The sequence below is a fragment of the Tauraco erythrolophus genome, chromosome 9, assembly GCF_009769465.1.
Source record: "Tauraco erythrolophus isolate bTauEry1 chromosome 9, bTauEry1.pri, whole genome shotgun sequence".
NCBI classification, from domain to species: Eukaryota; Metazoa; Chordata; class Aves; order Musophagiformes; family Musophagidae; genus Tauraco; species Tauraco erythrolophus.
Genome location: NC_141473.1, coordinates 6,527,439 through 6,555,421, shown reverse-complemented (window position 1 = coordinate 6,555,421; position 27,983 = coordinate 6,527,439). Strand labels below are relative to the sequence as shown.

Genomic DNA, 27,983 nt, shown 5'->3' with positions numbered 1-27,983 from the left:
AAGGGGTTGGGCTGCCGCGGGGAAGGGACGTGGCCGGGGCGCAGCCATGGCGGCGGGCAAGCCCGGGGCTACCGGCGGCACCAACTTGCTCTTCTCTTCTTCTGCCACCGAGTTCAACTTCACCGTGCCCTTCATCCCCGTCAGCCAGGCTCCGGCGGTGCCGCAGGGCCCCGCTCTCCTGACAGCCGGTAGAGAGGGCGGTGGGGGGTGTCGAGGGGCCGCTGGGAGGGAGCCGTGAGGGTGCGGAGGGGTTAAAACTTGTCAGTGTGTCTGCACAGGGGAGTATTTCGTTCTTTCTTTTTTTTTTTTTTTTTTTTTAAAGCTCCTCTCTCATATTATCTTCTGTTTTCTGTGTGTGCAAGTAGCGTGTCACGCAGGCACCTTAAATGTCCTGGTTAATTTAACAGCGTTTTTAATGTTTTTTCCTTCCAAAGGAGATGGTGTTCCAAGCACATGCGCGTGCAACCTAAAATCTGATGCTCAGGCAGTTTCAGATAAAGGAATGGATTCTTCTGGAAGTGTGTTCTGTCTGAGATTACAGTCCTGAACAGGAGAGACGCAGATTTTTGACATTTCACTGCATTGGTGCACGTTGAGTGCGAAATCCGGGACTTGATTTCAAGGCTGTTGTATTTCAGTGAAAATAAGTATTCATGTATCTGGAAATAAGTGGAGTACATGTCTAGATTTAAAAAAAAAGGCTTGTCAAGTGTGGCTTTGAAACGTTTTTTATATTGATTACATCTTTTTGGATAGGAGAGAATATTATCCCTACTTATGTGAGGTATCTAGGTACCTGATGCACTCACTACTTCCATTTTTGCAATCCTGATTGTTTTTATTTCTTGCAAATATACATTTTTTCTTTTTTTTTTTTAAAAGGTAGTTTTTGAGTGCTAGTCTGGCCAGTAGCTTAGCACGGATGACTCCTGTGTTGCAAATTCCTAAAGACTGCAGCTAGCTAGGGAGAAAATCTGACTATGAGATTTCATTAATAAAACGTGATGAATTGCCTGCTCTCCATTGCATTTAAAATTTGATTGGATGATGACTCATGGTTTTGCAACTGGAGTGAATTTCAGTGCCAGAGGTTGTGCCACATCTGTCCAAGTGAAGCCTCTGCCTGGATAAACGTCGTACTCCGTGGTCCCTTGCATTCACCCTTTGTCGCGTGTCGTAGGGACCTGGCTATGTAGAGCAGTCTGCATGTTGAATCATAGTTGGAAGCAGGAAAGAACAAGCCTTTGAGTTCCAACACTTGAATTGTGTAAAACATAATAGGAATTGGGCTCAGGAATCATTTGACATCTATCTGAGAGCCAACATTAGGAAGCTGTGTGCTATCATAAATTTGTTGTATCTCCAGGAGTGAGCAAAAAGTGTTTTGTGCTGTGTAGTTTGATGGTAGAAGATACATGCCCTGGCTCAGGTGTGAGTGAAGGAACCGTTATACCTCCTCCAGATAGGGAGGAGTGTTCCCAGTGAGGAAGTGAACTGGAGTCACTTCTGATTGCCAGGTGACAATCTGTGAATGACAAGGGGTACCACCTTGTAGAGGGAGGCGTATACAGGAGCTTGTCACAAAGTCACTGTTGCAGAAAAGGCTGTTTTGTACATGGAAAAAATACTGCCCTTGTATGTCAAAGCTGTACACTCATTTCATAGGAAATTTTGAAATTTGTATGGAATGCTTGTTTTTCTGCCAGGCTAGGCTTATGTCTCAAGGTAGCTTTTGCAAAATTAGAAAAAGGCAAAGTAGAAAGCAATGTATTGTGTTGGAAAACTGTGTGTGTATATATATAAGTGTAATTTTTTTTTGGCACAACTTTTGTCAATGCTGTTTTTCAAGGAAACCTAGTTGGAATTGGAGAACAGTAGGTGTTTTGTGAACGGGCATTTGGTAAAGACCTTGAAAACTCTTCAGCACGTTACTGCACGTTTATCGTGATCTGACATGGTGAGATAAATTGCCTGGTCTGCTACCAGTTATTTTGGAAAGCAGAGAATTGACAGCGTGGTGTGTGGTATGCTTCTCTCTATTCCACAATGTTTATGAAATGTGAAAGGAAGATGAATTTTATTGTTTATAAGTCGAGACATTTTATTTAGCATAAATAGCTGTTCTGCTTGTAGTTGGAAGATAATCCATAGGCCTGACTTCATAATGGTTGTTGCTTGTAAATGGTTTCAGTATTTTCCACACGATGGTTGACACACGCAGATTCTGGGTTTTGTTTCTCAAAGCAGGATAAAATGCTGTAAGTGAAAGTAAGAGGAATTGATAAATGCGGGTGATGCCTCAAATCGACACCATCTGAAAAGACTGCTAAATAAAAGATGATTAAAATAGTCCTTTTTAGTCACGGCAGCTGCTTCTTTTATGATTAATTAATTAGAACAGCAGCTTCCTAGGGAGGCTTCTCTGTGGATTCCCCTGTGCTCCCTTGATGCTCTGTATTACAGTTATGTTGGCTGCAGATAAAGACGTTTGTTACTGGCTGCTTGTAGCTGCAGAAATGCTTGGTCTCTCTCTTTGGCTGGGGACTAAGCAGCAGAGAAGCAATGATAGCTCCATGGTTTGTTCCCCATGTCCTGGGGATTGTTGGATTGCCAGAGCAGATGTCAACACGCTTAGGACTTGTGCAGATTGCATTGGCTGTTTGCAAGGTGCTGTTCCCTCAGCAGGCAGGCAGTGATGCTCAGACCATCTCAGGTTTAACCGAGGTTGCTGCAAGACCTATGATAACGCCAAACCACTTTTTTCTACTTGTCACTAAATTGCTGCAGAGCAGAAAACTCTGATTGACCGGGGCCTGGCTTATGTATTTTCTCGATGCAAAAGGGCAGCCATGGCCTTGTGCCTTTTTAAGCACTCTCCTGCAATTATGCAGAATGGAGACTTATTTTTCTGCACCAGAGATTTAGCTCTTGTGCCAGTCTAGGGTAGGATTTTTAGAGAGAACCCGAGTAAGTCTTGCTCATCAAATGACTCGGAGTGAGGGGTTATGGCCACCTTGCAAGTCAAATGAGAAACCTTGCAAGTGCTCTGCTGAAGGAGCAGGTGAGAATGGATTGGTTAACCAGTAGGTTTGGCCTATTTGGGAATGTCCCTAAGCTCTACTTTTGAATTTGGTCTTGGAAGTCTAAAAATTAGCATGTAAAGTCTTATGCTTGGTAGCTATTTTAATGGTGAAAGGGAATTAACCAAGGCTGCTCTTGCATTTGGTAGGCATAAGGGAAACTGGAAGGGATTTTAGTGCCCTGGAAGCAGGGATCTTGGTGTGCCAAGTTGGCTTGCGAAGGCCCTGACTTCAGTCATACGTTAGTCTCTTATTCGGATTTTTAATTTTTGTTGCTTTATCTGTGTGCACTGACAGGCTTTTATGGTCCGTTTTAAAAGTTCCTGAAGACTCGGTATCTTTTGTTTCATTTGATGGTGTGTTTAGTCATCAAGGATATATGAGCTCAGTAATGCTTCTAGCTTTATGGAGGCCAACAGAGTTTTGGAAATAGCTGATAATGTTACAGAACGTTTTGACTACATACACTGACTAGTTTGAACCTCCCACAATATCTCTAATGATTTTGTTTGTTTGTTTTTGCAGATGATTCTGCAGATGTTGGTGAAGAGGACAGCTTCTTGGGTCAGACTTCTGCCAGCCCCAATCCACCACAGACTTTCAACTATTTCTCTCAAGTCCCTAGTAGCAGTGATCCATTTGGAAGTATTGGGCAGCCACCTTTGACAACTGCTGCACCACCTGTTGGAGCACCAGCCTTCTCCAGGCCTCCAACTTCACTTCCACTTGCGACTGGGTCACAGGATGGTCAAAATGTCTTTTCACCGCATATTCCCAAGTCGCAGTCCTCTTACGGTGCACCACCTACTTCACAGGTGGGAATCGCGGCTTATCAGACTCCTCAGCAGAGCTGTCCCCCACCTGCCAATGCGTCCACTGTTCCCCAAGGAACATCTCAACAAGGGTATAACCCTTACCGGCACACCACCCTGAGCAGCAGAGCCAACCCATATCTTACTCCGCCACAGCTGCAGCAGAGTCATGTACCTGCTCACGCACCATCCTCTGTGCCATCTGTCCAGATGTATCAGACACCTCCAGGGTCATTGACACAGGTACATAAATAATTCCTGATGTCCTGGTTCCAGAACAATACGGTTTAATTCACTTTTCTCTTTGAATTGCATATTTTGTAGTGGAGGATTTCCCTGCCCATGGCAGGGGGGTTGAAACTAGATGATCTTTGAGGTCCCTTCCAACCCTAACCATTCTATGATTCTATGATTTTATCTGACGAAGATTCTTCTTTTCCTCCAAAAAACCCCTAGAAAAAGTTTTGAACCATTTCTGATAGCAGAATCTTTTTCGCTAGAACTAACCTGGAACTGTTGCTTTAGGAAAATGTCCTGATCTTTGAAGTGAGTACGCTGAGGCTGCAGCTACGTGAGCCTCTGATGTCAGAAACAAAGCTAGGTTGTGAAGTTCTGTTGCTCTTTTCTGTCTGTCGCTGAGTTTGCTGCCATTTCACTGTGCTGCTGCATTGTTTGTGCCTCTGCTGTAAATGAGGCCGTTCAGCCATTTGCCATATAGGGGCCAAAAATCTCTTTTCAAGCTGCTTTTGCTGGTGAAGCCAGCACTTTTTGAAATTATGATTTAAGTCGCATAGATTGTCAGCAAACCTTTTGAAACACATCAGTTGAGGATTTTATGTGATGTAAAGCATCAATCTCCATTCTTTTCTACCTTCACAAAGGCATTATTAAAATAATGTAAATTGATTAGTAATAACCTGTCAAGTTTTCCTTGAAAGCAACAAAAACGGTTTTTATTTTGCCTGAGCTATTGGTATACTGCTGCTATTGTGAATAAAGAATAGAGAAATTATGTAAAGACAAAAAACATAGCAAAGGCAGTAGAACCTGAGCAATCTGGAGTTTTAGATTAAAGAATTTCAAAACTTCTGATTGCTCGATGTTATATATTGTACACCATACCAGTTTGTGTTGTGGTGGGGTTTTTTAAATGTATCAACTGAAACAGTTGTTACTGCTGACTTCACTTGCTTTTAGTTGTACTAACTGGGATCTTTGTCCAATTTGCATGAAATCAGCTTTTTGTAGGCTAGAGTCCCTTTCAAAATCAGTTACTTTTCTTGCGTCTCTGAGGCTGTATTTGAATTTGAAATCTGCTGTCCTGATCGCTTTGCAGGAAGAGAGCTGTTACTTAGGTGGGCACTTGTTAAAATTGACAGTCTTTATGCAAAAATGTAATTACGTTGCCCAGAGAAGTTGTGGATGCCCCATCCCTGGAAGTGTTCAAGACCGGGTTGGATGAGGCTTAGAGCAACCTGATGTAGTTGAAGGTGTCCCTGCCTGTGGCGGGAGGTTGGAACTAGATGATCTTTGAGGTCCCTTCCAACCCTAACCGTTCTGTGATTCTGTGAACAGTGAGAAGAATACATTTTGTTTTCATGTCAAACTTGGTGGCTGTAAGAAATAAGCTTAGCCTGAGTTTTGAAAATTTAAGGAAATGTTTTAACTCTTACTGGTTTCAGGTAATCAAGGAGCTAGACCATAACAGTTTTTAACAATATTTGTGGGAACAAAATTTGCACCCTTTCTCAATTTGAAAAGGCGTAACTTCAAAACCACAAAAAAGTAGACTACTTATCTGTAACATTTTTAGGATAAAAGATAATGTTATTTAGGGGGAAAATGTTAGAAGTAAAGGCTCAGGGTGTTCTCTGTAGCAAAGTATGGATCAGATGTGTGAAAACAATGTGACATTGAGCTTGTGTGTATTTTCAGTTTCCACAGTCTCAGTCGCAGCTCCAAGCTCCGAGGCCTGCAGGTCCACTGGTACAGGCACCTCCGGTTTTGCTGCAGAACCAATATGAGCCCGTTCAGCCACACTGGTTCTACTGTAAGGAGGTGGAGGACAAGCAAGTGTGGATGCCGTTCAGCATTCTGGATTCTGCAAAACTAGAGGAAGTCTATAATTCCGGTAAGTTAGGGTAACCTTAATCGTACATTATTCAGAGGTGAACAGAAAGACTAGAAGGAAGATATTAGAATAATACCACTCATGAATTGGAGAGTTAATACATATCTCGAAGATGTGTTTTTTGCCACTTAATACTGGCAGCATCAAGTGTAAGTGAAGTAAATTAAGCTGTGCATCCCCAGTGGATATTGCGTTTTCACATAGAACTCCAAGTTATGTGTGTCTTGGTTTGCCTTTTGGTTAAGCTCTGTCAGCTCTGGAATAAGTATTCATGTTTGGGAGTTATTCAGAGCTGGTTTCGTGTACAGAGCCTAGAGAAGCGTTTTGGGAGCAGCACAGTGGTTGCCCCATATTGTGAAGCTGGTTTTTGCTGGTATAACCGTCTGTCTTAAGGGCTCAGTATTCACCACAGAAGTGGTTGGGGCTGGGGCGTGGGAGAAGAAAGATTGTACATGTTGGAATTGTAACCGAGTGTGGCTTTTGTGTCACAGTCCAGCCTGATCCTGAGAGTGTGGTTCTGAGCACTGACGGGGGACGCTATGATGTGTACCTGTATGACAGAATGAGGAAAGCTGTTTACTGGGAAGAAGAGCCTTCTGAAGTGAGACGATGCTTGTGGTTTTACAAGGGAGACAAGGATAGCCGGTTTATTCCTTACACTGAGGACTTCAGTGATAAGCTAGAGGTTAGTATTACCTTTACATAAACTTCATGAAGAATTTGGTAGTTCTTTGTATTCATGACCTTAGAAATATTTCGTGTTTCATTAAAATCCAGAATGCACTTTCTGAAACATAAGTAAGCAAATCCTGGAAAGGGAAGCAGCTGGAAGGACACATTGCTCATGCAACAACCACTGTGACCTAAAATCAACTTGTGTAGTGCTTCACATGATACTTTTGAATAGATAAAGTTATGTAAATTATAACCTTAACATTACAGATGATGTGCAAGGCCAAAAAAGAGTTTGTCTGAGAAGGCATACTGATTTTGTGTAACTTGTTTACTGTTTCAGGCAGAGTATAAAAGGGCCGTAACTACAAATCAATGGCATCGGCGACTTGAATTCCCAAATGGGGAGACGATTGTTATGCATAATCCCAAGGTAATAGATTTTGGCAACTGGTTCTCACAGAATTCATTAGGAGTGAATGAGCAGATGGATGGAGGCATAAATCGAATGCAGTTTTAGTCTTTCTTGAAACGTACTTGTTGATTGTTTTGGATATATGTGCATTAAAGATGATAAAGTTAATGGAACTCTGAACTCCTGCTTCCTTCAATGTGCTGCCATGTGATTAAAATACAAGGCTTTCTGAAACCGAAGAAGAATAAGGGTTTGCACAGTAAGTATTTCAACTAACTGGCAGCAAACGGGAGGCAGTTTGAATTAGTTTCACCTCAGACAGTCTGTACCAAATCGAAAGTAATTTAAACTAAGAGCTTGCTTGTGGAGAAGAGCATTAATCTAACTACAGGGTAATCAGTGTGCATGTCTAAGCCATGAGAAGTCTTCCACTGCAGCTGTTTTTAGGCCATGAGAAAGTATAGCAAAAAAAACCTTTGAAAGTTATTCCCAGTACCCTGCTAACGTTCTCCTGTGATTAAAACATGGACTTCAGCCTTATTGGCCAATGCTGTTAACTGTTCACTTATAAGAGATGCAGCAATTAACAAACAAATAAATAAAATAATCCAAGGGCCAGAAAGGATCATGATTACTCCTACTTTAAGCACTTACTAATGCTGATTAAGGAGTTCTGTCCAGTAAAAACCTAGAGAAGGAGCACTTAAACCACTTGATGTCGTAAATACAAGTTCAGACTCTACTGAGTCAGTCTTAGAAACAGCTGTGCTACGGAATTCCTCACTTTCTAGGATTTCTGGGCTCCTTCGAATGTTTTTGTCATTCTCTGAAAAGCACTGTGCTTTTTTTTTTTTCCTTTCCCCTCCTGATAGAGTGATTGTAAATAGGGGCACTGTTCAGTTTCCTCACATGAACAGTAACCTGCCAAGGAACTGTGGATACTGGGGTCTAGGAAAGAGAAGCTTGAATAATGCTTGTCTGAGGAGTTCACATTGTTAAGAATCACTGAGCAGACCAGCTTCTTCAGCTAGTGGCTGCTGTCATTTAAGTCATCTGGTTGCTTTTCACACTATGGAGAATTATCTGTGTTATTTTGAAGTCTAGTTTCAGTGAAGCTGTTGCTGCCACAGGGAGTAGGCCTGAGGTTTCCTAAGGCTTTCTTTTTGCGTATGTGCTAACTGAAGAAAACAGGTGGGTCTCAGATGCAAGGTGAAGGAATCAAACAAAAAGTGCTAATTAAGCCGTGCAATGCTTTCGAGCTAACAACGTGAATCGTAAGTTTTTGTATGTTTGTAATGGACAATGTGTGTTTTTCAGGTCATAGTTCAGTTCCAGCCTTCTGTTGCACCAGATGAATGGGGCACCACTCAAGATGGTCAGGCAAGACCAAGGGTAGTAAAACGTGGAACTGATGATGACCATGATGAAATTCCTGATGGTATGTGATTACCGTACGTGGATCTGCAGCTTGAGCAGTCGGTTCAGTTCTGTGCAAAAGTTGGGCAGTATTGGTAGAGTGGCAATGCACTATTTGTGCCTAGAGTCTAAAGATTAAAGTGATTCCTTAATCTTAACTGCTTGAAAGAAGTTACCTGGTTTAGGTTTTTTTTTAATCAAAGGAGTCCTAGGGGCTATGCTATCTAATAGGCTTTATAAAGCAGGTATATCTTAAAGTTGCTTGGCACTAAACTTCACCACTGCAGTATGTATTGATACTCTGAATTTTTTCTTTTCTTTTTTTTCTACAGGAGAAATGTCCCAAATTGACCATCTGGTATTTATGGTTCATGGCATAGGTCCTGTATGCGACTTGAGGTTTAGAAGCATTGTTGAATGTGGTGAGTTTTTATTTAAGGAGCAGTTATATTCTGAACTGTTTAAATATGGGTCTCTGTAGCTCGTATTCAGATAAGCATGTCTTTTTTTTGAAAAAAGTAAAGTCTAGTGTTAAGAAGTTCAATTTTTTTTCCTGATTGTTTTCCAAAAGCAGAATCTGTGTTTTGTCAGACTTACAGCTTTAACTGCTATTATTAGTCTTCAATATTAGACTTGCAGAGTGGTTTGGTTTTAGGGTGTGGAGTTTTTTGTGGTGTGGGTGTATGTGTTTATTTTGTGTAGTTTGTGTGTGTGGTGGTGTTTGCGTGGGGTGGGTTTTTGTTTGCCTTTTTGGCTTTTTTAAATACATTGCAGTACACTGAGTAAATTAAGAAGGCCATGTCTGATCTTGGAGTAAAAATGCATTATTGTGAGATAAATAGAAGCTTGCCAGAAAATCCACTTTAAAAAAAATACATTTTCTTATAGTTAGAGGAAGTAATACTTGGAAAAATTTTTCCACTTCACGGTTTCCTTCATTTGTGTTCTGACTATGTCTGAAGTTGGAGGGGGAAGGGGGAGAAAGAATAACTGTGTGTTACTTGAGTACTGCTACTACCAGGTTTTCATTACTCTTCTTCTCTACAGTTGATGATTTTAGGACTGTTTCTCTGAAGTTGTTGCAGACCCATTTTAAGAAATCTTTAGAGGAACGTAAAGTGAGCAGGGTGGAGTTCCTCCCGGTTCACTGGCATAGTTCTCTGCACGGAGATGCGACAGGTGTGGACAGGTGAGTACCCTGTTTAATGTTGAGGACTTTGTACAAGCTGCATCTTAATGTTTTTTGTAAAGTGGATAGAAAGAGAAGGTAGTATGTTCTTTAGTCTAGATGAATAGATCTATGATCATTAATTTTTTTTAATTGGCATTTTGATGAGGAGTACAGGGATAGCTGGAATGGCACGTGGAGTGTTTTCTCTTGTTTATTTTCGTGACACTGAGTGACAGGATACATAAACACACACACACTTTTTCAGTACAACGTTTCCATGGAAATGGCTAAGGCATTGGTACATGAGTGTGTAGGGATAGTGATCGTAAGCACAAGGTGGGGAGCATGGATGTGTATTGTCCAGCAACAAGTATCTGCAATTTGGAGCGGAGAGTTTTCTCTCCTGTACCTTCCTGGGGTCTCATTGAGTCTGACCCTAGGAGATGTCAGTGTCCTCTTTCTAGGGAAGGCATTGAGCCTCCTGTCCAGTCCTAGAGTAGTGCCTGAACTGTGATTTGGCAGTTGAGTTAAGACCTTTTTTTTTGAAACAAACTATCTGTATTTGGGTAGGAGTGTTACAGCATTTAGAAATCTATTTTAAAATCACTTCTTGGTCCTTATCCCTTTGCTGTTGCTTGACATTTCTAGCTGTTTTCTCTTGCTCAAAGGTAGGGAAGTAGAAATTGTGAGGGTAGCAACCTGTACCGCTCCAGACTGTTCTACCTCAGTCAAGTCATATTGCTTTCCTAGAATCTCAGTCTTTAATTCGCATCTGAATGCTGTATTATTATGAGGAAGGATCCTTATTCTGTTAATCAAACCAGGCAATGCTAACTGAGACAGTTCTCCAGCACTTCCCTTGCAGCTGCCTTAACTCCAGGCAGGCAGATGGTGATGCCAAGCTTTTTCTTCAAAAACAGGATTATGTTGCCTGTTACTTCAATTTCACCTTCAGTTTTTATATATGAGTTCTTTTTCTCTTCCACTTCGACCAACCTGCTCACAAAACTTCCCTGTTTCTATATGAGAACAGTGTTGGAACAGATTATTTCAGCCTGGAGGGAAAAAAAGGAGCTGGACCTTTCTCAAATATGCACAATCAGCAGATAGCACTAATGTATGGATATGCAACGAGGCCAGAAGGCTGTATGTTTTTTTTTTTAATGTCTATAAAGACCATATCTGTAGTATTTACATTGCAGTTCTACTACCTGTCATTTCAAAAGTTAAGAGTTCTTCTCTACATTTCTTTAAAGGCATTCATGCTTCTAATGATTTTGTGTTCCTAGGAACATAAAAAAAATCACTTTGCCGAGCATCGGACGCCTGCGCCACTTCACCAACGAAACCCTGCTGGACATCCTGTTTTACAACAGCCCCACCTACTGTCAGACGATTGTGGACAAGGTGGGGCTGGAAATGAATCGTCTGTTCGCCCTTTTCATGAGTCGCAACCCGGACTTCAGAGGAGGGGTCTCTGTGGCTGGGCACAGCTTAGGTAATTATCGCAGGAGCTGATCTGGGATAAAACCAGCATTCCTACACTAGGGAAAATGGAACCTTCATGAAGCGTAAGGCTAAAATTAGCTTATAGGGCATCACTGTCTTTCAGAATACAGCTGAAATGACTGAAAGTCGTTAGTAGTATGTCATATTTAGTCATTTTTAGTATGACGAAAAGTCAAACACCTCTCAATAGCTGAGCTTATAAAGCTTTGGGAGAAGGTCAGTACTTCATGGATGTGTGCCTTTCCCCCTCGCCCTCCCTTTTGTTTCCTTCGTGAAGACTTAGTGTCTAATTTGTGTTTAAAAGTTGACAGGGTGTCTGGTGTCTTGTTAGGTGGGTAACTTCTGTGTCTCAGAACCCCCACCTAGTAAAAGTAAGATAATTTTGAAACATGGGATAAGTGTTACAAAGACATACAACACATTGGTTTGGGATGGAAGTTTTCCTGCAGTTTGGCAAGCAGTCTAAGATGGTTAAGGAAAGATAGTTTAATCATGGCAACTACATAAAGCATGAAGGAGCGAGGGAGAAGGTTTGCTTTTTGCTGAGAATGGTCGTGTTCAAGTCAATGGGTGGGTATTTCAGTTTTAATTCAGCCATCTTTTTTTGATCCATCTATACAATGCTATTACTATTGCATGTAAATCTTGCTTAGGATTTAGGGACAAGAAGTTCTGACTTCTTCTGACAAGAAGTTCTCCCAAGGCAACTTTAATTCCTGTTTCCAGGTTCCTTAATTCTATTTGACATACTGTCTAACCAGAAGGACTTGGCTTCGTCAGTAAATACTGGGCCTTTCTCTGGTGTTAATGGGACTGTAAAGGACGTGGCTGTTCACGATAAACAGGTAATTTGCACGATAGTCTTTCCAGGCAAATAGATCTGATATTTTCAGCAATTTTTTCTTAAGTTTTCAGAATTTATTGTCTGAAAAATGGTTGTGGGTTCTGATAGTACATTTTAACGTGTTAGTGGAAATGTGCAGTTTTGTAAATATTGTCAGTTCTCAGGACAAACTGTTCGCATCTCTGTCGAGTTCCAAGCAGGCCAGTAATGGGATTTGATCATGGACATCAGCTTTGATGCTTGTGGACACGTAACTTGGTCTTAACAGTATCTGAATGATGGAGGGTATTCCTAAGAGAGAAATGGAGTGTTGGAAAATAGAGTGTTGGAAAGCTCAAGAAAACTTTTGCCTCTCAATTATTTTAAAAAATATGTTTTGCTGGCCTGTTATTAGTGGAAGATCTGTATCCTGCCTTACTAAAAATGGGCATAAATTTACAAAGCTTACATAATAATGTTTTTAAGAGAAAGTAATTAAACTTGTATTTACTTGCTGTGTATTGGCTTTTCTCTGTTTGATGATGTGATTCTGTTTCTGTGCTGTTTTTTTTTTCTAAGTTGACTGAAGATACCAGTTCCTTGGGCTCCTCAATTACTACTTCTGGTGATGACCTTTGTGAGCCTGAAGTAGAGGATGATGTTCCTACTTTGGAGAAGACTCTGGAAATGCTTAGTTTGTCAGAGTATGCAAGCACGTTTGAAAAGGAACGGATTGACATGGAGTCTCTGGTACAATAATGTTCACTTAACTTATGGGGTTGCCAGTATGGAGGTTTATGTTGGGAGGGTTTTTTAGGGTTTTTTTGTTTTCTTTTTTATGAGTTTAGTGTACCATGAGACATGAAAGCGATTGCAAAGGTAAGATGATTAATGCATGACATGAAGACTAAATGTCACGCAACTCTTTTTTTTTTTTTTTTTTTTTTTTGGTGAGATGTGCCCTCCTCCCACCCCCCAAATTATGTTCAGGCACTTTATATCATGTCTTTTTAATTTCTTGTGATTTCTGTACCTTTATAAAGTGTCTTATCTAATTCGTAAGTCATTGCCAATAAGAAAGTATGTATGTTACTAGAAAAGTTATAATGTGTGCTTTGACGTATGTGTTTGATTTTGGTTTTTTAGCTGATGTGTACAGTTGATGACCTGAAGGAAATGGGAATACCTCTTGGACCAAGAAAGAAAATAGCTAATTTTGTAAAAGATAGAGCAGCCAAGCAGGTAAATACATTTTTCAGGAATGAAATAAAAGGTTGTTGAGCAAATGTGACTGAGTTCCTTGCTGTGGAGTAACTTCTGTTCTTTAACACACTTGTTAACATCCTGAATATACTAAAGGAATTTTGACAGCTGTGAAATAAACTTTTTTTTCCTGATTTTGAAATTTGTCTCGAAAGGAACAAAAGAAAGCAGTAGCAGAAAAGAAAGCAGTGCTGGCTGCCACTCTCCAAACTCAAGAAGATGCCCAAAAAGCAAAAGAGGCAGTTAATTCTGTCTCCCCTTCAGAGTCTGGTCAGCTGCACTCAAAGAGGAGACTTCCAGTTGGTGCATCCGTTTCTTCTGTGAACATTGACTATGAGTATTTTGAAGTTGGAACTGGCCAGGTGAGACTACTTAGATTTAAATGATTCATTTGGAACAATGCTTGGTTTTGTTTTTTTTGTTTGTGCTGCTTCCCTTGATTGTTGTACAAAAGTTATGGTTATGTAGAACTTCACCCTTTGCAAGGAGGGAGAGCTGGGAGAGTGGGTTAGATTACTGAAAAGCAAAACAGATTATAAGAAGGATGCCACTACAGTTCATTTTTGTCTTTCAGCTGTGTTCCAGAAGCAGAGCTGTGTGAATGACATAATATTGAATGATTCTGTGGCTTTACATTTTACATTTTAATTGATCCATTTATGCTGATAAGTTTCAGTTTTTCCTCAAACTTAACTTAAAAACCAAACCTCCAAGACTTCCTGTTTTAATTTTCTTTTTTAGTTTTTTTATACTTTTGAAAATTTTTAATAAAAGCATTTTAATACTATAGTATTTCAAAAGTGTAAAAAATTTTCAAAAGTATAAAAAAACCTTTAAAATATAGTACTATACTATATTATTAAAATTTAAGATTTGATAGTATTAAAATTTAAATTTTCAATAGTATTAAAATTTAAATATTTAATGCTATGGTATTAAACCGCACTAGTACTATAGTATTAGTATGGAAGAGGGCAATACAGCGGAAGCTTCCTGGAAGTACTGTGAGCATGTTGTTGATTTAACACACAACTTGTTTTTCCTTCCTAGCTAAGCATTGTATTAACTAGCTGGCAGTTCTGAGAAATCAGATATCTGATTTCTGTCTGGCAGGTTTCTGTGGTTTACAGTGCGTTGGACTTTGAACCAGACATTTTTTTTGCTCTTGGTTCTCCTATTGGTGTGTTCCTTACTGTGAGAGGTGTGGAGAAGATTGATGAAAACTACAGGCTTCCTACCTGCAAGGGATTCTTCAATATCTATCATCCAGTGAGTAAGCAGTACTTTTGGGATTTGATTTTAGTTGATGCAGGTGACAACAATGTAGAATACTAAGTTTTAACCTCTGAGCATTATACCTCCTGTTCCCCTACGTACATTTCCCAAAACTCCCTTTTAAAAAAATTACCTGAAATATATATTCCAAATGTTTGTGGTCTTTTACTGCAAAAGTGAAGTAAAACTGGATGTAGGTTTCATACCTAGCATTCTAGGTATGGGTTGGCTTGATAATATTTGCCCTGTTCATTTTCAGAACTTAAATAACTTTTTTTTTTAAATTAATTTCAAGCCACTCTTTTAGTTTTTTATAAAGCGTTCGTATTTGAGCTGTTTACAGCACTTTTCTTAGTTTTGAGTTTAGATTCCGGGAAATTTAGAAATGCTTAGAGGTTTTGCAGTGCATGCAGTACATTTGTCCTCTTCTGTCCCATCTTGTTTAACAATTACACAGTGACTATCACTGAAATGTGATAATTAGAATAATTTCTAAGATAACTTAATGTCAATGTGTTGTTTCTTAACAGCTTGATCCAGTAGCTTACAGGTTAGAACCAATGATAATTGAAGACATGGATTTAAAACCAGTTCTTATTCCACATCATAAAGGCAGAAAAAGACTTCATCTGGGTAAAAAGAAAACTTATTTCATATATGGATCTCATTCCTAATTTACTCATTTGATGCATTAGAATATTGTAAAATTTCAAGAGGCTCATGAATGTTCCTGGATACCTGACTACATGTTTTCCCTAAACATCAGAGGGGATTCCTCCCAGCCCTGTAAACTGGTCATTCACAATTGCATTCGGATGTAATAATCCTAATTCCTCCAGATTTGAGCTTCTGATTAACAAAGTTCCATTTTAAAATTGCTGTACATCGCTTGTTCACCTTAATTTCTAAGGTGATGTGAAACAGAAACTAAATTTACTGGTTTCTTTTACCTTGTCCCTAATGACAGCCATGAAGTGTTTAACCAGTATCTGTTCAGTGTTGGAAATGTTGAGGAAAAAGGTGGTTCCATAGCGGTTGATGGGCAGGGACTGGATTTTGTTGCGCACGAGTACGTGTCAGATTGAGGTGCTGTACTTAAATTTGGCGTACCTGATGAGGAAAGTCAGTTTTGCTGTACAATTGGCAATGTTACTGTTGTACAAGTTCAGAGTCCTCCTCAAAGCCTGTCTTCCGGCACTTGCATGGAGAAATTCTGCAGCATCCATACTTTAGAATGGTACATATAGAATGAGTCTGCTTTCCTAGACTAGACAAGATACTTGTTAAGGACTATTTTAGGTCACAACTCTCAAAAAGTGCGTATAGTGAAGGAGAAAAACATGATCTGTTGCTCTTGACCGGTTTTTCTTTGACGTAGGTGCATGTTCCATGGAATAGTCGCGAGCCCTGATGTAGCAGACCCATGTGGTTCCTAATCAGTTATTGTGAAGAGCTCCCCTTCATTCAGGGTTTCATAGATTCATAGATTCATAGATTTCTAGGTTGGAAAAGACCTTAGAGATCATCGAGTCCAACCATCCCTAATCCCCATTAAACCATATCCTCAAGTAGAGCATCCACCCTATTCTTAAACACATCCAGGGATGGGGACTCAACCACCTCCCTGGGCAGCCTATTCCAGTGGCTGACAACCCCTTTCCCCCCAGTACTGAATGGCAGCTTGGTTACTGGTGACACAGTTACTGAGCTGTAGCAGAATTACAGGCTAGAGTTGTCTGGGAGTGCTTCTCCAAATTTGCTGCTGCTGCAAGAGGCATTGGCAGCTCTTGTGGTCTCTTCTGCTGTGCTGGAGCTTGAAACTCGTCTCTGTAATTTGTCTTTGGTGTGGGACGTAAGAGTGATTGTGGGTGGTGGTCATGTTGAGGGATTGGCTGCTACAGCTATTTTTGTAGACCCTTCTGGACTTGGAGGCTCTTGGGCTGTTCCATGTGCTAGTAGGTGTTAATTCATTGACCCATACCCTGTGAAATTAACTGTATGTTAATTACATTTCACCTAATCTTTTTAAATGGGATAGAGAAGCACGAAACACGTTCATGATGTGGCAGGCCTGTTTCTCCTAATAATTGGGATTTTTTTTTAACAGAGTTTAATCATTCTGGTTTGAGTTTATCATTCTAAATCCTTCTACTATGGTAATTTATTTATTCTTTTATTTATTTAGAGTTGAAAGACTCTCTCTCTCGTATGGGATCTGATCTGAAACAGGGTTTTATTAGCTCTTTGAAGAGTGCATGGCAGACCCTTAACGAGTTTGCACGTGCTCATACATCTTCAACTCAGCTACAAGCGGAACTGGAGAAAGTAGCTAACCAAATTAAAGAGGAAGAAGAAAAGCAAGTGGTAGAAGGTATGTGGACACGTTGTTGGCGTTCTTATAACTTATCTGTCTCAAATTAGTAGAAAATTGAGCATCCTAGTGAGTGCTTCCTATTGATTTTCCTGACCCCATTAAGGAGGCCTCTGTGCTTTTCGAGTATTACTGTTAAATGTAAGATCTATTACTGCATTTTTTTGTCTTTTTAGGAAAGGAAAAGTTAACTTTTCCTGAAGGATATTTTAGGTATGAGTTTGTATAACCGTTGAACTTTCTGTTAGAAGGGCAGGTTTCTAAATGAGTTGTGTTTTCTTCCCTCACAGGGCAAGTTAGTACAAATATTTATTTGTGAGATATATTCTCTTCGGTAGGGTTCTGCTGTGTTTTTGGGATGAGTTAAGAAGCATTTAAGTATGTGCTGTAACAGAAGAAAGTGCTGCTGAGGAAAATAAACTTAAATCAGCTATTAAGTCAGATATTATCATGATGATAATTAATAGTTTCTAGTGATGCCAAGGACAGGCTTCCCAGTTGTGAATTATCTGTTGGTGTATAGTAATGGTGACTTTATCTATACTTACAAAGACGAAGCATTCCTCCTAGTTTAAATCGAGGATAGTGATTGACTCTGTGCAAGGGGGATGTAAAAAATGTATTATTTCAGGTTATTCACTTGTGGAATGACTGAATTTGTCAATGTATAAACAGCGGGGTTTGTTTTTAAAGTTGCTCAGCTACTACTGTGTGAGCTATTCTTCAAATAAACTCTGTTTAAACTCTGTATAAAGAAAGAAATAAGCCTATAGTTCCAGTAACCTTTCTGATTTACGCAGTGGCGTGCTAGTCAGCTGAGGGCGTTATTATTGTATTATTGCAAGCACTTGGAAATTATAGCAGGGAAAATGGGTGATGTTTCTTGATTATAGTCAAGCAGACTGTCCTTGAAAATAGTTTAAATCTTAAACTCTTTAATTTTAGCTGAAAAGATCACTGAAAGTCCAGACCCTCCAAAAGATGAAGATTTTCTAGTGAAGGTTGGAATGCTAAATGGAGGACGTCGTATTGATTATGTTCTACAAGAAAAACCAATAGAAAGCTTCAATGAATACCTTTTTGCTTTACAGAGTCATTTGTGCTACTGGTAAGAGGAAATAGTTGTGGTTCTATAAATACTGCTTTTCTGATACAACTGTATATCTTTAAATGTTGTTAGTTACATGCCCAGCATTTATCTTACTCCATTGACTGTTATTTACCTGTGACCAATGTGATAATAGCTAACGTCACGCTTCCTGTCTCGAGCGTTTTATAAGGAAAACTCAAGGGATCTCTTGTCAAAAATCATGCCCTAGTGTTTCACTTCAAGCACATTTTGACAAAAATAACTGGGTTTACATACACAGATCTATTTTTCAGGCTACTGCTGATTTGAGAAGTTAAACGTTGCAAAAGGACCGACCAGTTATAAAGCTACCAGAACAGGATTTGTTCCAGTAGTCGATGTGTATGCCTGTGACTTAGGAGACCTGGGTTTTCTGGGTCTTTGTAATCTTTGAAAAGTTTGGAAAAGACGACTGTCAAGTTGGGTACGAGAGCCTCATCGCTTAATTCTGAAATGGCTCCTCGTTTGGAAAGATGTTGCCTTCCCCCACAGATGTAGCGTAAAGATAAATTGCTTTTAGTCTGGATGCTCGAGTGTTACATAATTAAAACGATCCAAGTATTAAGGTAAACAGTATCCATGACTCTCCAGGAATGTCGGTCTTAAGGTGTCGCACGTATGTGTGTCACTATTAGCTAATCTCATTTCAAAATAAGATTCTGTGCTAGCACAAAGTAAACAAATCTATTGTCCTGTCTGCACTAAAGGCATTGCATCCTGGTCTCCTGAACTTCGACACTCAGAACACACACCTTGAGCTGCAATCCTTTTCAGAACAAGGAGAGCTCTATAAGCATTTCGACAACCGTTGTTTTTCAAATAAAACTATTCTTGAAGATTCATAGATTGATAGATTTCTAGGTTGGAAAAGACCTTAGAGATCATCGAGTCCAACCATCCCTAATCCCCATTAAACCATATCCTCAAGTAGATCATCCACCCTATTCTTAAACACATCCAGGGATGGGGACTCAACCACCTCCCTGGGCAGCCTATTCCAGTGGCTGACAACCCTTTCAGAGAAGAAATACTTCCTAACATCCAACCTGAATCTCCCCTGACTAAGCTTATGCCCATTTCCTCTTGTCCTATCACCCATCACTAATGTAAAGAGCCCTTCCCCCACCTCCCCACCATCTTTTCTCAAGTATTTATAGGCTGTAATCAGGTCTCCCCTCAGCCTCCTCTTCTCCAGGCTAAACAGCCCCAACTCCCTCAGCCGCTCCTCATAAGTTTTATTTTCCAGCCCCTTGACCAGTTTAGTTGCCCTTCTTTGGACTCGCTCCAGGAGCTCAATATCTCTCTTAAAGCGAGGGGCCCAAAACTGGACACAATATTCCAGGTGCGGCCTCACCAGTGCCGAGTACAGGGGCAGGATCACTTCCCTATTCCTGCTGGTCACACTATTCTTGATACACGCCAGTATCCCATTGGCCTTTTTGGCCACCTGGGCACACTGCTGGCTCATATCAAGCCGGTAGTCAACCAACACCCCCAGGTCCTTCTCTGCCAGGCAGCTCTCCAGCCACTCTTCCCCGAGCCTATAGCGATGCTTGGGGTTTTTATACCCCAAGTGAAGGACTCTGCACTTGGCCTTATTAAAGCTCATGCCATTGGCCTCAGCCCAACAATCCAGTCTGTTCAAATCCCTCTGAAGGGCCTCCCTACCCTCAAGCAGATCGACACAGCCTCCCAGCTTGGTGTCGTCCGCAAATTTACTGAGGGTACATTCAATCCCCTCATCCAGGTCGTTGATAAAGATGTTAAACAGAACTGGACCCAGCACTGAGCCCTGGGGAACCCCACTGGTGACCGGCCTCCAGCCGGATATAGCCCCATTTACCACCACTCTTTGGGCCCGGCCATCCAAGGGATGTATTAGACTACACTAAGTAGTACTAAGTAGTACTAAGTAGTAGTAGTAGTAGTAGTACTAAGTAGTACTAAGATGTACTAGACTACACTACTACTACTAAGGAACTGTATTAGACTACAATACGTAGTAAAACTTTATTATCTCTTCATGTGGGAATGAAATTGCTGGATACTGATGCTCTGCTATCAAAGATTAATGAGAAAAAGGAAGAAAAAAGGCACAGTTGATTTTCCTTTAAACTTGGATCGTTACTTGGGTACAGTGGTTGCTTATATACAGACCAGTTTGTAGAACAAGCAGCAGAGTTTGGTGTCTGCAGTACGCCATTGCCTCATCTGCATTTGGATTTACCTTTTTTAAAGTGCTTACAGGTTTCAAATGGAGGAAGATGTAATTCCATTTATAGTAATAGCAGTAACTATTGACCTATTGAACTATTGAGTTGCTCTCCTTTTTTCCTTTTTTTGCTGTGTCAATGTGTGTATTTTATTACTGTCATAAGATTAAACACGCATGGAAACACACAAGATGTGGAATGGTGGTGCAGAGGATGTGCAAACTGTGTTTGGGGACAGGATAGCACACCTTTGTGCGTAACAGACGAGCTGGGATGTCGGTTGCTGGGCTGTGCAAAAGGCCAAGGGTGGGGGGAGTGACTGTGTTTGTGATCAGTAAGCAAAACACTTGCTCTGAGTTCAGCAGGGCTGGACAAGTGGTGCTCCACGCTATTTTTGCAGGTTTTGATTTTCGAAAGCTAATAATTTTTAGAAGCAGGCGTTTTTCCAGAGGTTAAATTACGGAATTGAAAGCATTACCTGAAGGATCTTATTAAAGTCGGTATCACTTAACTTTTTAAAAGATCAGCAGCTGCTGGAGAAGGGATTATCAGGGCTGCAGTGCTGCGGTGTGCCCTCCCTGTTGAGCGCTGAGCTCTGGCAGGTCTCCCCGAGCAGTCCGTGACCCCGTGGTGGCAGTGCTGTTCTGTGGGTAGAGTTGAAGGAACGGGAAGTTCTTTTCCACGAGGCGGCAGCCGATGATTGTGAGGTTTTAAAAAACTTGCTGGCCATAGCTTTTTTTCTGTCGTTCAAGTAAGGAAGAGAAGCACGATGAGAGTGTGTTGGGTTTTTGGTTGTTCTGGGGTTTTTTGGAGGAGGAGGGTGGTGGGGAAAGCCTTAAATGAAATGATGTGTGTGTTTGAGAGAATGGAGCTTCCATGTTGATCTTTCTGATGGATTGATTGGTTGCTGGTTTAATCAAGAAATGTGGTTACTGTCTCCATGCTCAGTCGTGGAAAATATCTGTAGTCCCTTAGTTTGCACGTTAGAACTCTGTCCTGGTGCTCTGTAAATGATGTTCCTCACATTTGGAGGATCACAGTTCTGAAAGCCTAAACCTCCTTTACTGTCTCCCTGTATCGTTTCTTTTAAAAAGCACGGGAAGCTGCCCTTATCTAACAACTCCTGCAGCTTTGCAACTTTGCTAGAATTTGCCTAACTTTGTTATATTTTACAGTGATTGTTACTCTTTTATGTTGGTATTGTTTATGTATGTTTAAATGGCACTTTATAGACAAGTCAGAAAATTAAGTCTGTCCATGTTAAATGTAAATTCAGATAGCCAGAAGCTTCGATTTTGAAAAAGGAAGGAAAAACACCAACTTCGAAACATGGCATTTGAATTATATTAGTCTTTAAATTATTTAAGAACTTCCTTATTTTTTAGTGGTAAGGAAGAGAGGAAGCCTGTGGATACTTAATATAGTCTGTTTCCAAGGAAGTGCCAGCCAGTTAGGAGAGAAGAATTAGAATGTTGCTGATAGAACTGGCAAGGCTGAGTTTTGACATTGGGCTAAAAGATGCAGTGGAGCAAGTAAAGGAAGAAAGCCTTGCCAAGTAGAATGTATTCGTGATGGAATATATGCAGGAGCCCATCGCAGACAAAAAGTGATAGATTATTTGAGGAGATTTAAGCCAAATGAGTAACATCAAAGAAGTGGATAGAGAAGGGGATTTAAAGTTGCAGCTGCAGTAAGTTAGGGAGGACAGAGTGAGGGGAAAAATGCAATAGAAAAAGGTAAATGCGTAGGCTGATAGAAATAATGCGAAAGTGATGAAGAATTGTAGCCTAAAGGAAGTTGGTAGAGGTAAGGCCGTGTTTCTGAAATATAAGTTCTAGGGCAGTAGGTTGTACAAACTTTTTAGAGAGCTGGAATGGGATGAAGTGTGGCTTACAAGAACTAGAACATGGACCGTACCAAAATAACATTTTTTCTTTTTTTAATTCTTCACAGGGGATCTGAAGACACTGCCTTGCTGTTTCTCAAAGAAATTTACAGGACTATGAATATCAATCCTGAGCAGCCACAACATTGATGTTATAGATACATGAATTTGTAAGTTTGTTCTAATATAACTTACGTATTCCTATCAAATTCAGCTGCAATTTAGATGTCTTTACTTTCCCTTTTTCCTCCAAAGTTTAAATTATGAAGCAGGCAGCTGCAAAGTGTCATTGTGATGGGAGAAACAATTTCTAGACTTAAATACAGGTTAAGTCTTCAAGTTCTTCCACCCTTCATTCCCAAAAGATATCTGATGTTAGAGTTTTTGTTATGAGGCAATAATTGCCAGTACAAATATGTCAACAAATATAATCTCTCTTTATCATGTTTCTTCCCCAATTCAATTGTTCAGTGAATGTTCAAGTGTAGGAAAACTTGGTAATATTGAAGATGATGACATTTCCTTTACAGTGCAGTAGATTAAAGAACACCAACAGTGTTCCAGTGTTGTAGTGTGCAAATTGTAGTATTGCTTGCCCAAATGTGCACATGTATGCCAGGGAAAAAGTCACTTCTCTCCTAAGAAGTTGTTAAACATTGATATTGATAGATTACTAAATGAGACCTCTGTATATGCCATTATTTATTGTCATTCTATAGCTTAAGAATTTCAGTAAAACAAGTGAAATGATATAGCTTTGAAGTTGGTTCACTTCGAAAAGAAATTAAATATACAGTATAATTGAGTATCTTAGATATGAAATATACTTATTTTAAGATGTGTGTGTCCTAACTGAGGATCTGTATTGTACTGGTTTGCGTCACTGCTTGTCACAGAAAAGGCTAGATTCTCTTTTGAGAGGCAAGGAGGAAGAAATATGCACCTTGCCTTTTTGGAATTGTACAACAGGATAGTTTCTGATATATTTCTCCATTTTTCAGAAGATGTGATAATGTCAAGGTACATAAATACCCAGTATGAAGAGAAGTATTTGACATTTCAGAAGAATATTCTAGATATCTTTAAATACTACCATACAGTTCTAGTAGTCTTTTGTAACAGAATGCTTCTGGTGGTCAATTGATAGCATCTTTTTTAAAAATGAAATGTCATAGCTGATCAAATACATCTATTAAAGTGTGGCCAAATAATAGCAAAAGGGCACAGCTCTGACGGTGGTGTATCAGTTACCTCAACGGCTTCTGCAGGGTCTCAGATCATAGTTGCAGAATTTTTTCTCTACTTTTGTTTCTTTAAGACCTCTTAGGGTGAAATGGTTTGAAGCTTATTGCTACAGAAATAATTGCAAGGGATGAGGTGTGTTAATTTACTACTGCTAAGCTAGAAGTGGATTTGTTGCTTAGCTTCAGGAGACACTGGGATAATTGTATTTTTCAGCGAGAGCTACACAGTCGGAGGACAGTTTAGCAGGATGTCATGCAGTAAAGCACAGTCAAGGATGTCTGTGTGGTTGTAATACCATCAGGAATTGCCCAGAACTTCTCTCAGCACTTGCTTGACTGAACAGCATTTGAGACAGATTTAGATCCCAGAGGCTTGAATGGGAGGGCAGTTAGGGCCCACTGGGATGCACTTAATGACAAGTGGTATCTTGGAAAAGCTGCACACTACAAGACCAAGATCCTTGTTGCATGAGAAGAAATGTCTCTATGTACGTACACTGTGTGAAATATTGTCACGTAAGTCTCACAGTAGAGAAAAGGAAAATTCTCCCTCAGTTTCAGACAGTAGCCAGGTAGGGTTGGCAACTGGGCTTTTCCTTTTTTTTTTTTTTTTTTGCTTTTAAGACCTTCAAGTGTGAAAGGTGGTGGTGTGAAGGTAATGGATTATCCAGCAGTGCCTATGACAACAACATCTGTTTACCTTTCTAGAAGTAGATTATCTGAAGAAACAGTCTCTCTCTATTTGTGGGCTGCTCAAGGGAAAGACTAAATGCCAAAGGTAGCTCTGGGCTCCCTCTTCCTGCTTGTCATGTTCATTGATTTGAGTGCTGAGCCCTGACCACTTCCCTGCTTTGATGTGCAGAGCTACCTCTTGCTGTCCAGTTTCATTTCATGGTGTCTGCTGTCAGCAGATGGAAAGAGACAGGATCTACTGGCCTGCTCACCTCTTTTCAGGAATGTTGGTCTTTATGGTGCTGTTGGCCAGTGCCGATCCCTTTAACTTCCTGGGGACTGTGGTAATTTTGGAGCAGATAAAATTTTAGCAGAGGCAAGCTAAGGGTGGAGTGGGATGTTCGGTTTTATCTCTGGTCTGAATTAGCTGATTGTTTTCTTTCGGAGAGATGGAGGGACTTGGCCAAACAGTCCTCTTAAAAGCAGAAGGACTAAGGTGGCCACTGTGCTTCATCACATGGAGGATAAATTTTGCAAGCAAAAAAGGGGAGGTTTGATGCACAACATGTGCTGCACAGCATGTTTGTGTAGTGTGCTGTCTTGGGAGGTTTTTCTTGACAGCTACTGGTAACTTACTCTTGACTAAGTCAAGTTAGTAGTATTAACTGTCTCAGCTAAAATTACATGTGAGAAGAATTAGTTGCACTTAAAATTGGTGAGTAGCTACCAGTATCTGTTTGCTTCTGATCACTGATGAAATAGTACAGATGGCATTAAAACCTCTTGAGCTCAAATTGATTTTGTACGAGTGACTCAATTTAGCTCTTCTGTATCATCTTGAAGCTGTTCTTTGTGAAACAGTAATACAGGGTTTCATGTAAATAATGTAAAAAAATACTCGGGACAACTTTAACGCATAAACTGGAAATTTCGTTTCCTGTGTCTGTTTTGGTAACTTGGTTGAAAGGAAACTGGAAACAACAACGTGTTTTTAAATTACTCTTGCAAATGGGAATTTTGTCCTTCTTCAGTAAAGAATAGCTACCACTAGTGTCTTACGCATTCTGTTAGAGTCACAGGAGTATCTTTTACTGTGTTGGTTAGAAGATTTGTTTAAGTCCCTACACGCTCTCTCTATATTATTCTTATTTTTATAGTTCTGTTTAGAGGGCCCCCCAGTAAGAAAGGAGAATGCACCAGCATATTAAAGCTTGGATGTATAAACGATCGCATCTTTATTTCGATCTCTAAATTAGAGTAGGATAATTTATTACCATAAGTTAAAGAATCTAGTAGCTAATTAAAATGTGTACTGAGTGACATCCTATGAGCAGTTGTGAGCTTTTTCTGTTTGTAATTGTAGTTGCCAATTTGTATCCACAAAACATACATTTCAGCTGATTTTTGTATTAAAATATTGATTTAAAATTATTTGAATGTTGGCGTATTTAATTTTATTAGTACTGCTTGCAGGAGTAGAAAACTTAATATTTCATATTTCCCATATGTACACGTTCTGTTTTCTCTGCACAGCCATACCTCTTGGTCCGACAGACCTGGTGAAGAACATCTAGTGTTTTCATAGTTACAGATGACAGGATAAGCATCAGACTTTTTCCCTGCCAGTCTGCAACTTGCTCAGATTCTACCTTCTTGTGCCGCTTCAAGCAAACTGAATTTCTGAGATGATCATCTCCACCATTCAAGAGGCGGATGGAATGACACAATTTTGATCTTAAATCAGCTTAATTGTACAGTTGCCAAGCATAAAGTGATCGCCAAGGAAGGTTTTTTTGGCATGCAAATCGTTACTTCTCCTTTATCTCTCGTATCTTCGCTGGCTGTCAGACATACTTTGCCTATCAAGGCAGCGTGTCCTTATCAAAAAGGACTTGCTGAGAAATGGCAATAATCTGTTTTTCTTGACACGTTTGTTGGTCCACCTTTTAAAAACAAAATGGGAACTGTAGTTATAATCGCCTTTAATACAGATTACACAAACCAGTTCATATTTACTAAAATCTAGCGACCAGAATAATTTTCTTACTCTTGTAAGTGTGATGAAGATTATTTTATAAAGACCTTTTAAAGCCTCTGTTAAGAGTTTTACTGTGGGGTGTTGTTTTTTAAGTAAAAATCAACCTTTGACTTGAAAATGTTAGAAGTTTGTTACAGCTAGTTCAGTGTTCACGTCTCCTGAAATGAAGGACAATTGAAAATAACGTTTTGGTCTGGTAATTAAAGGAATTTTAGTGAAACTAGGCTGCAGTTGTGAGAACTAAAATACTTACTTTGACCTTGCAGTTTAGTATCTCAAAACAGTTAATGTAAATAAAAGGAATCTGATGCTTATGGATGCTAGGTCCAGACCTGCAGCCCAGACTCCATTTTCATGTAATGAAATTGAGATGAGTTGGGTACCATGAAATCTTTTTGAATTCTTGTCTCTGAATACTGAGCTGCTGTAGCTTTCATCTGGCTTCAACTTACGTGCAAATTGTGGCTTTTCCTGATGTTAGTGACTTAACCTTACTACTGACTATTTGCCTCTGTTATTGCAGTAAATTAATTTTGAAATGCAGTATGTTTTTTTTTCTTGGTATATGTAAAATACACATTATTGTGTATATATTTTGGTTACTATAATGAAAAATACCTTACTTCCAGTGGGCCTTTACAGCAAGGTTTTGTATTTGATCACAGAAAATAGGTTGGAAGAAACCTCTGGAGAGGTTACTTAGTCCAACTCCCCTGCTCCAGGCAGGAGTGGCTTAGGGCCTGGTTCAGGAGATCCTTCACCTCTGTGGGCCCTATTCTAATGTGTGGCTATTATGATTGCAATTTTTTTTCTAATATACAATTGGAATTTCCCAGGTGGAGCTTGTGTCTGTTGCCTCTTGTCCTTTCTTTGTGCATCTTCAAGAACAACGTCTGTGTCTTCTCTTGTACCCTCACATTAGATAGTTGAGGACACCAACAAGATTTTCCTGTTAGGCTTCTCAAGACTGAACACTTTCCGTGACATCTTCTTGCATGCTGTGTGCTGTGGCCCTGTAGTCGTCTTGGGGCTTTTCACTGGACTTGCTTCAGTTTATCAAAGTCCATCTTGTTCTGGGAAGGAAGTTTTCCAAAGGAAGTTTTTTTTTATCCAAAAGAAACTTATTTGTATTTTTGTAAATTAACTTCTGAAGACTGAGTTTTCTAAGCTTTATAATCGGCTTCATTAGCTAGAATACAAATCAAATATATATATAAAAAAAACCACAACAAAAAAAACCTCCAAGCAATAAAGCAAACAAAAAAACCCTCCAATAAACATCAAAAAACCACAAACCACAATTACTGGCCTCGTTTTCTTCTTAAGTATCGTAGCGTGGAAGGTTATACACTAGCATTTATCAGCTCTGCAACGCTGAATAATCTGATGAATATGGTTAAATAGCTCTGATGATGCCTTCTTCACTTTCTTCTCTTACTGTAAAGTTGATTGACTGTGGTACAGCCCCTGGGAGGAAGCAGCAGTGCCAAGGAACAGTAAAATTTTATGGATATATGAGAAGTGTTGTTGCGTGGAGGACCCTGGCTGGTGAGGAGTTTGCTTTGCGATGGAAAGACGCACAGGAGGATATTGCAGGTGAATGAAGACCATCTGGAATGGAGAAATTGTTTTGGGAATACAGCATTAAAATCAGTTCTAGTTATATAAATAAAAATTTACAAGTACAGTAACTAGCAGTTCTTACATCTTAAAAGCAAATGGAAGTTCAGACGCTAAAGAAGGAAAAATGACAGTGTTACCAGTGATTACTTAAAATGAAGAAAAACTAAAACAAATGGAGCTTAAAGTGAATTTATGTCTGCTACAGATGTACGTATTTCCTCCTCAGCAGCAAGTTTCCTGC

General features: G+C 39.8%; 1 protein-coding gene across 2 annotated transcripts; it reads left to right on the top strand.

Annotated features, from left to right (window-relative positions):
* Positions 1–41: 41 nt before the first annotated feature.
* SEC23IP (SEC23 interacting protein) lies at positions 42–26,437 on the top strand. 2 transcript variants are annotated; one of them, XM_086616394.1, is made up of 19 exons: positions 42–188; positions 3,606–4,135; positions 5,828–6,023; positions 6,515–6,708; positions 7,039–7,128; positions 8,428–8,548; positions 8,859–8,948; positions 9,574–9,715; positions 10,987–11,195; positions 11,933–12,051; positions 12,609–12,779; positions 13,176–13,271; positions 13,448–13,654; positions 14,406–14,561; positions 15,098–15,200; positions 16,753–16,938; positions 17,884–18,046; positions 22,234–22,335; positions 25,615–26,437. In XM_086616394.1, exons 1-18 carry the CDS (start codon positions 47–49, stop codon positions 22,313–22,315), a joined length of 2,997 nt encoding a protein of 998 aa, XP_086472520.1. In that variant the 5' UTR covers positions 42–46; the 3' UTR covers positions 22,316–22,335; positions 25,615–26,437. The 2 variants fall into 2 exon arrangements, with proteins under 2 accessions (XP_086472520.1, XP_086472521.1); XM_086616395.1 differs by lacking the exons at positions 15,098–15,200; positions 17,884–18,046; positions 22,234–22,335; positions 25,615–26,437 and having other exon boundaries at positions 16,753–16,792.
* Positions 26,438–27,983: the final 1,546 nt, after the last annotated feature.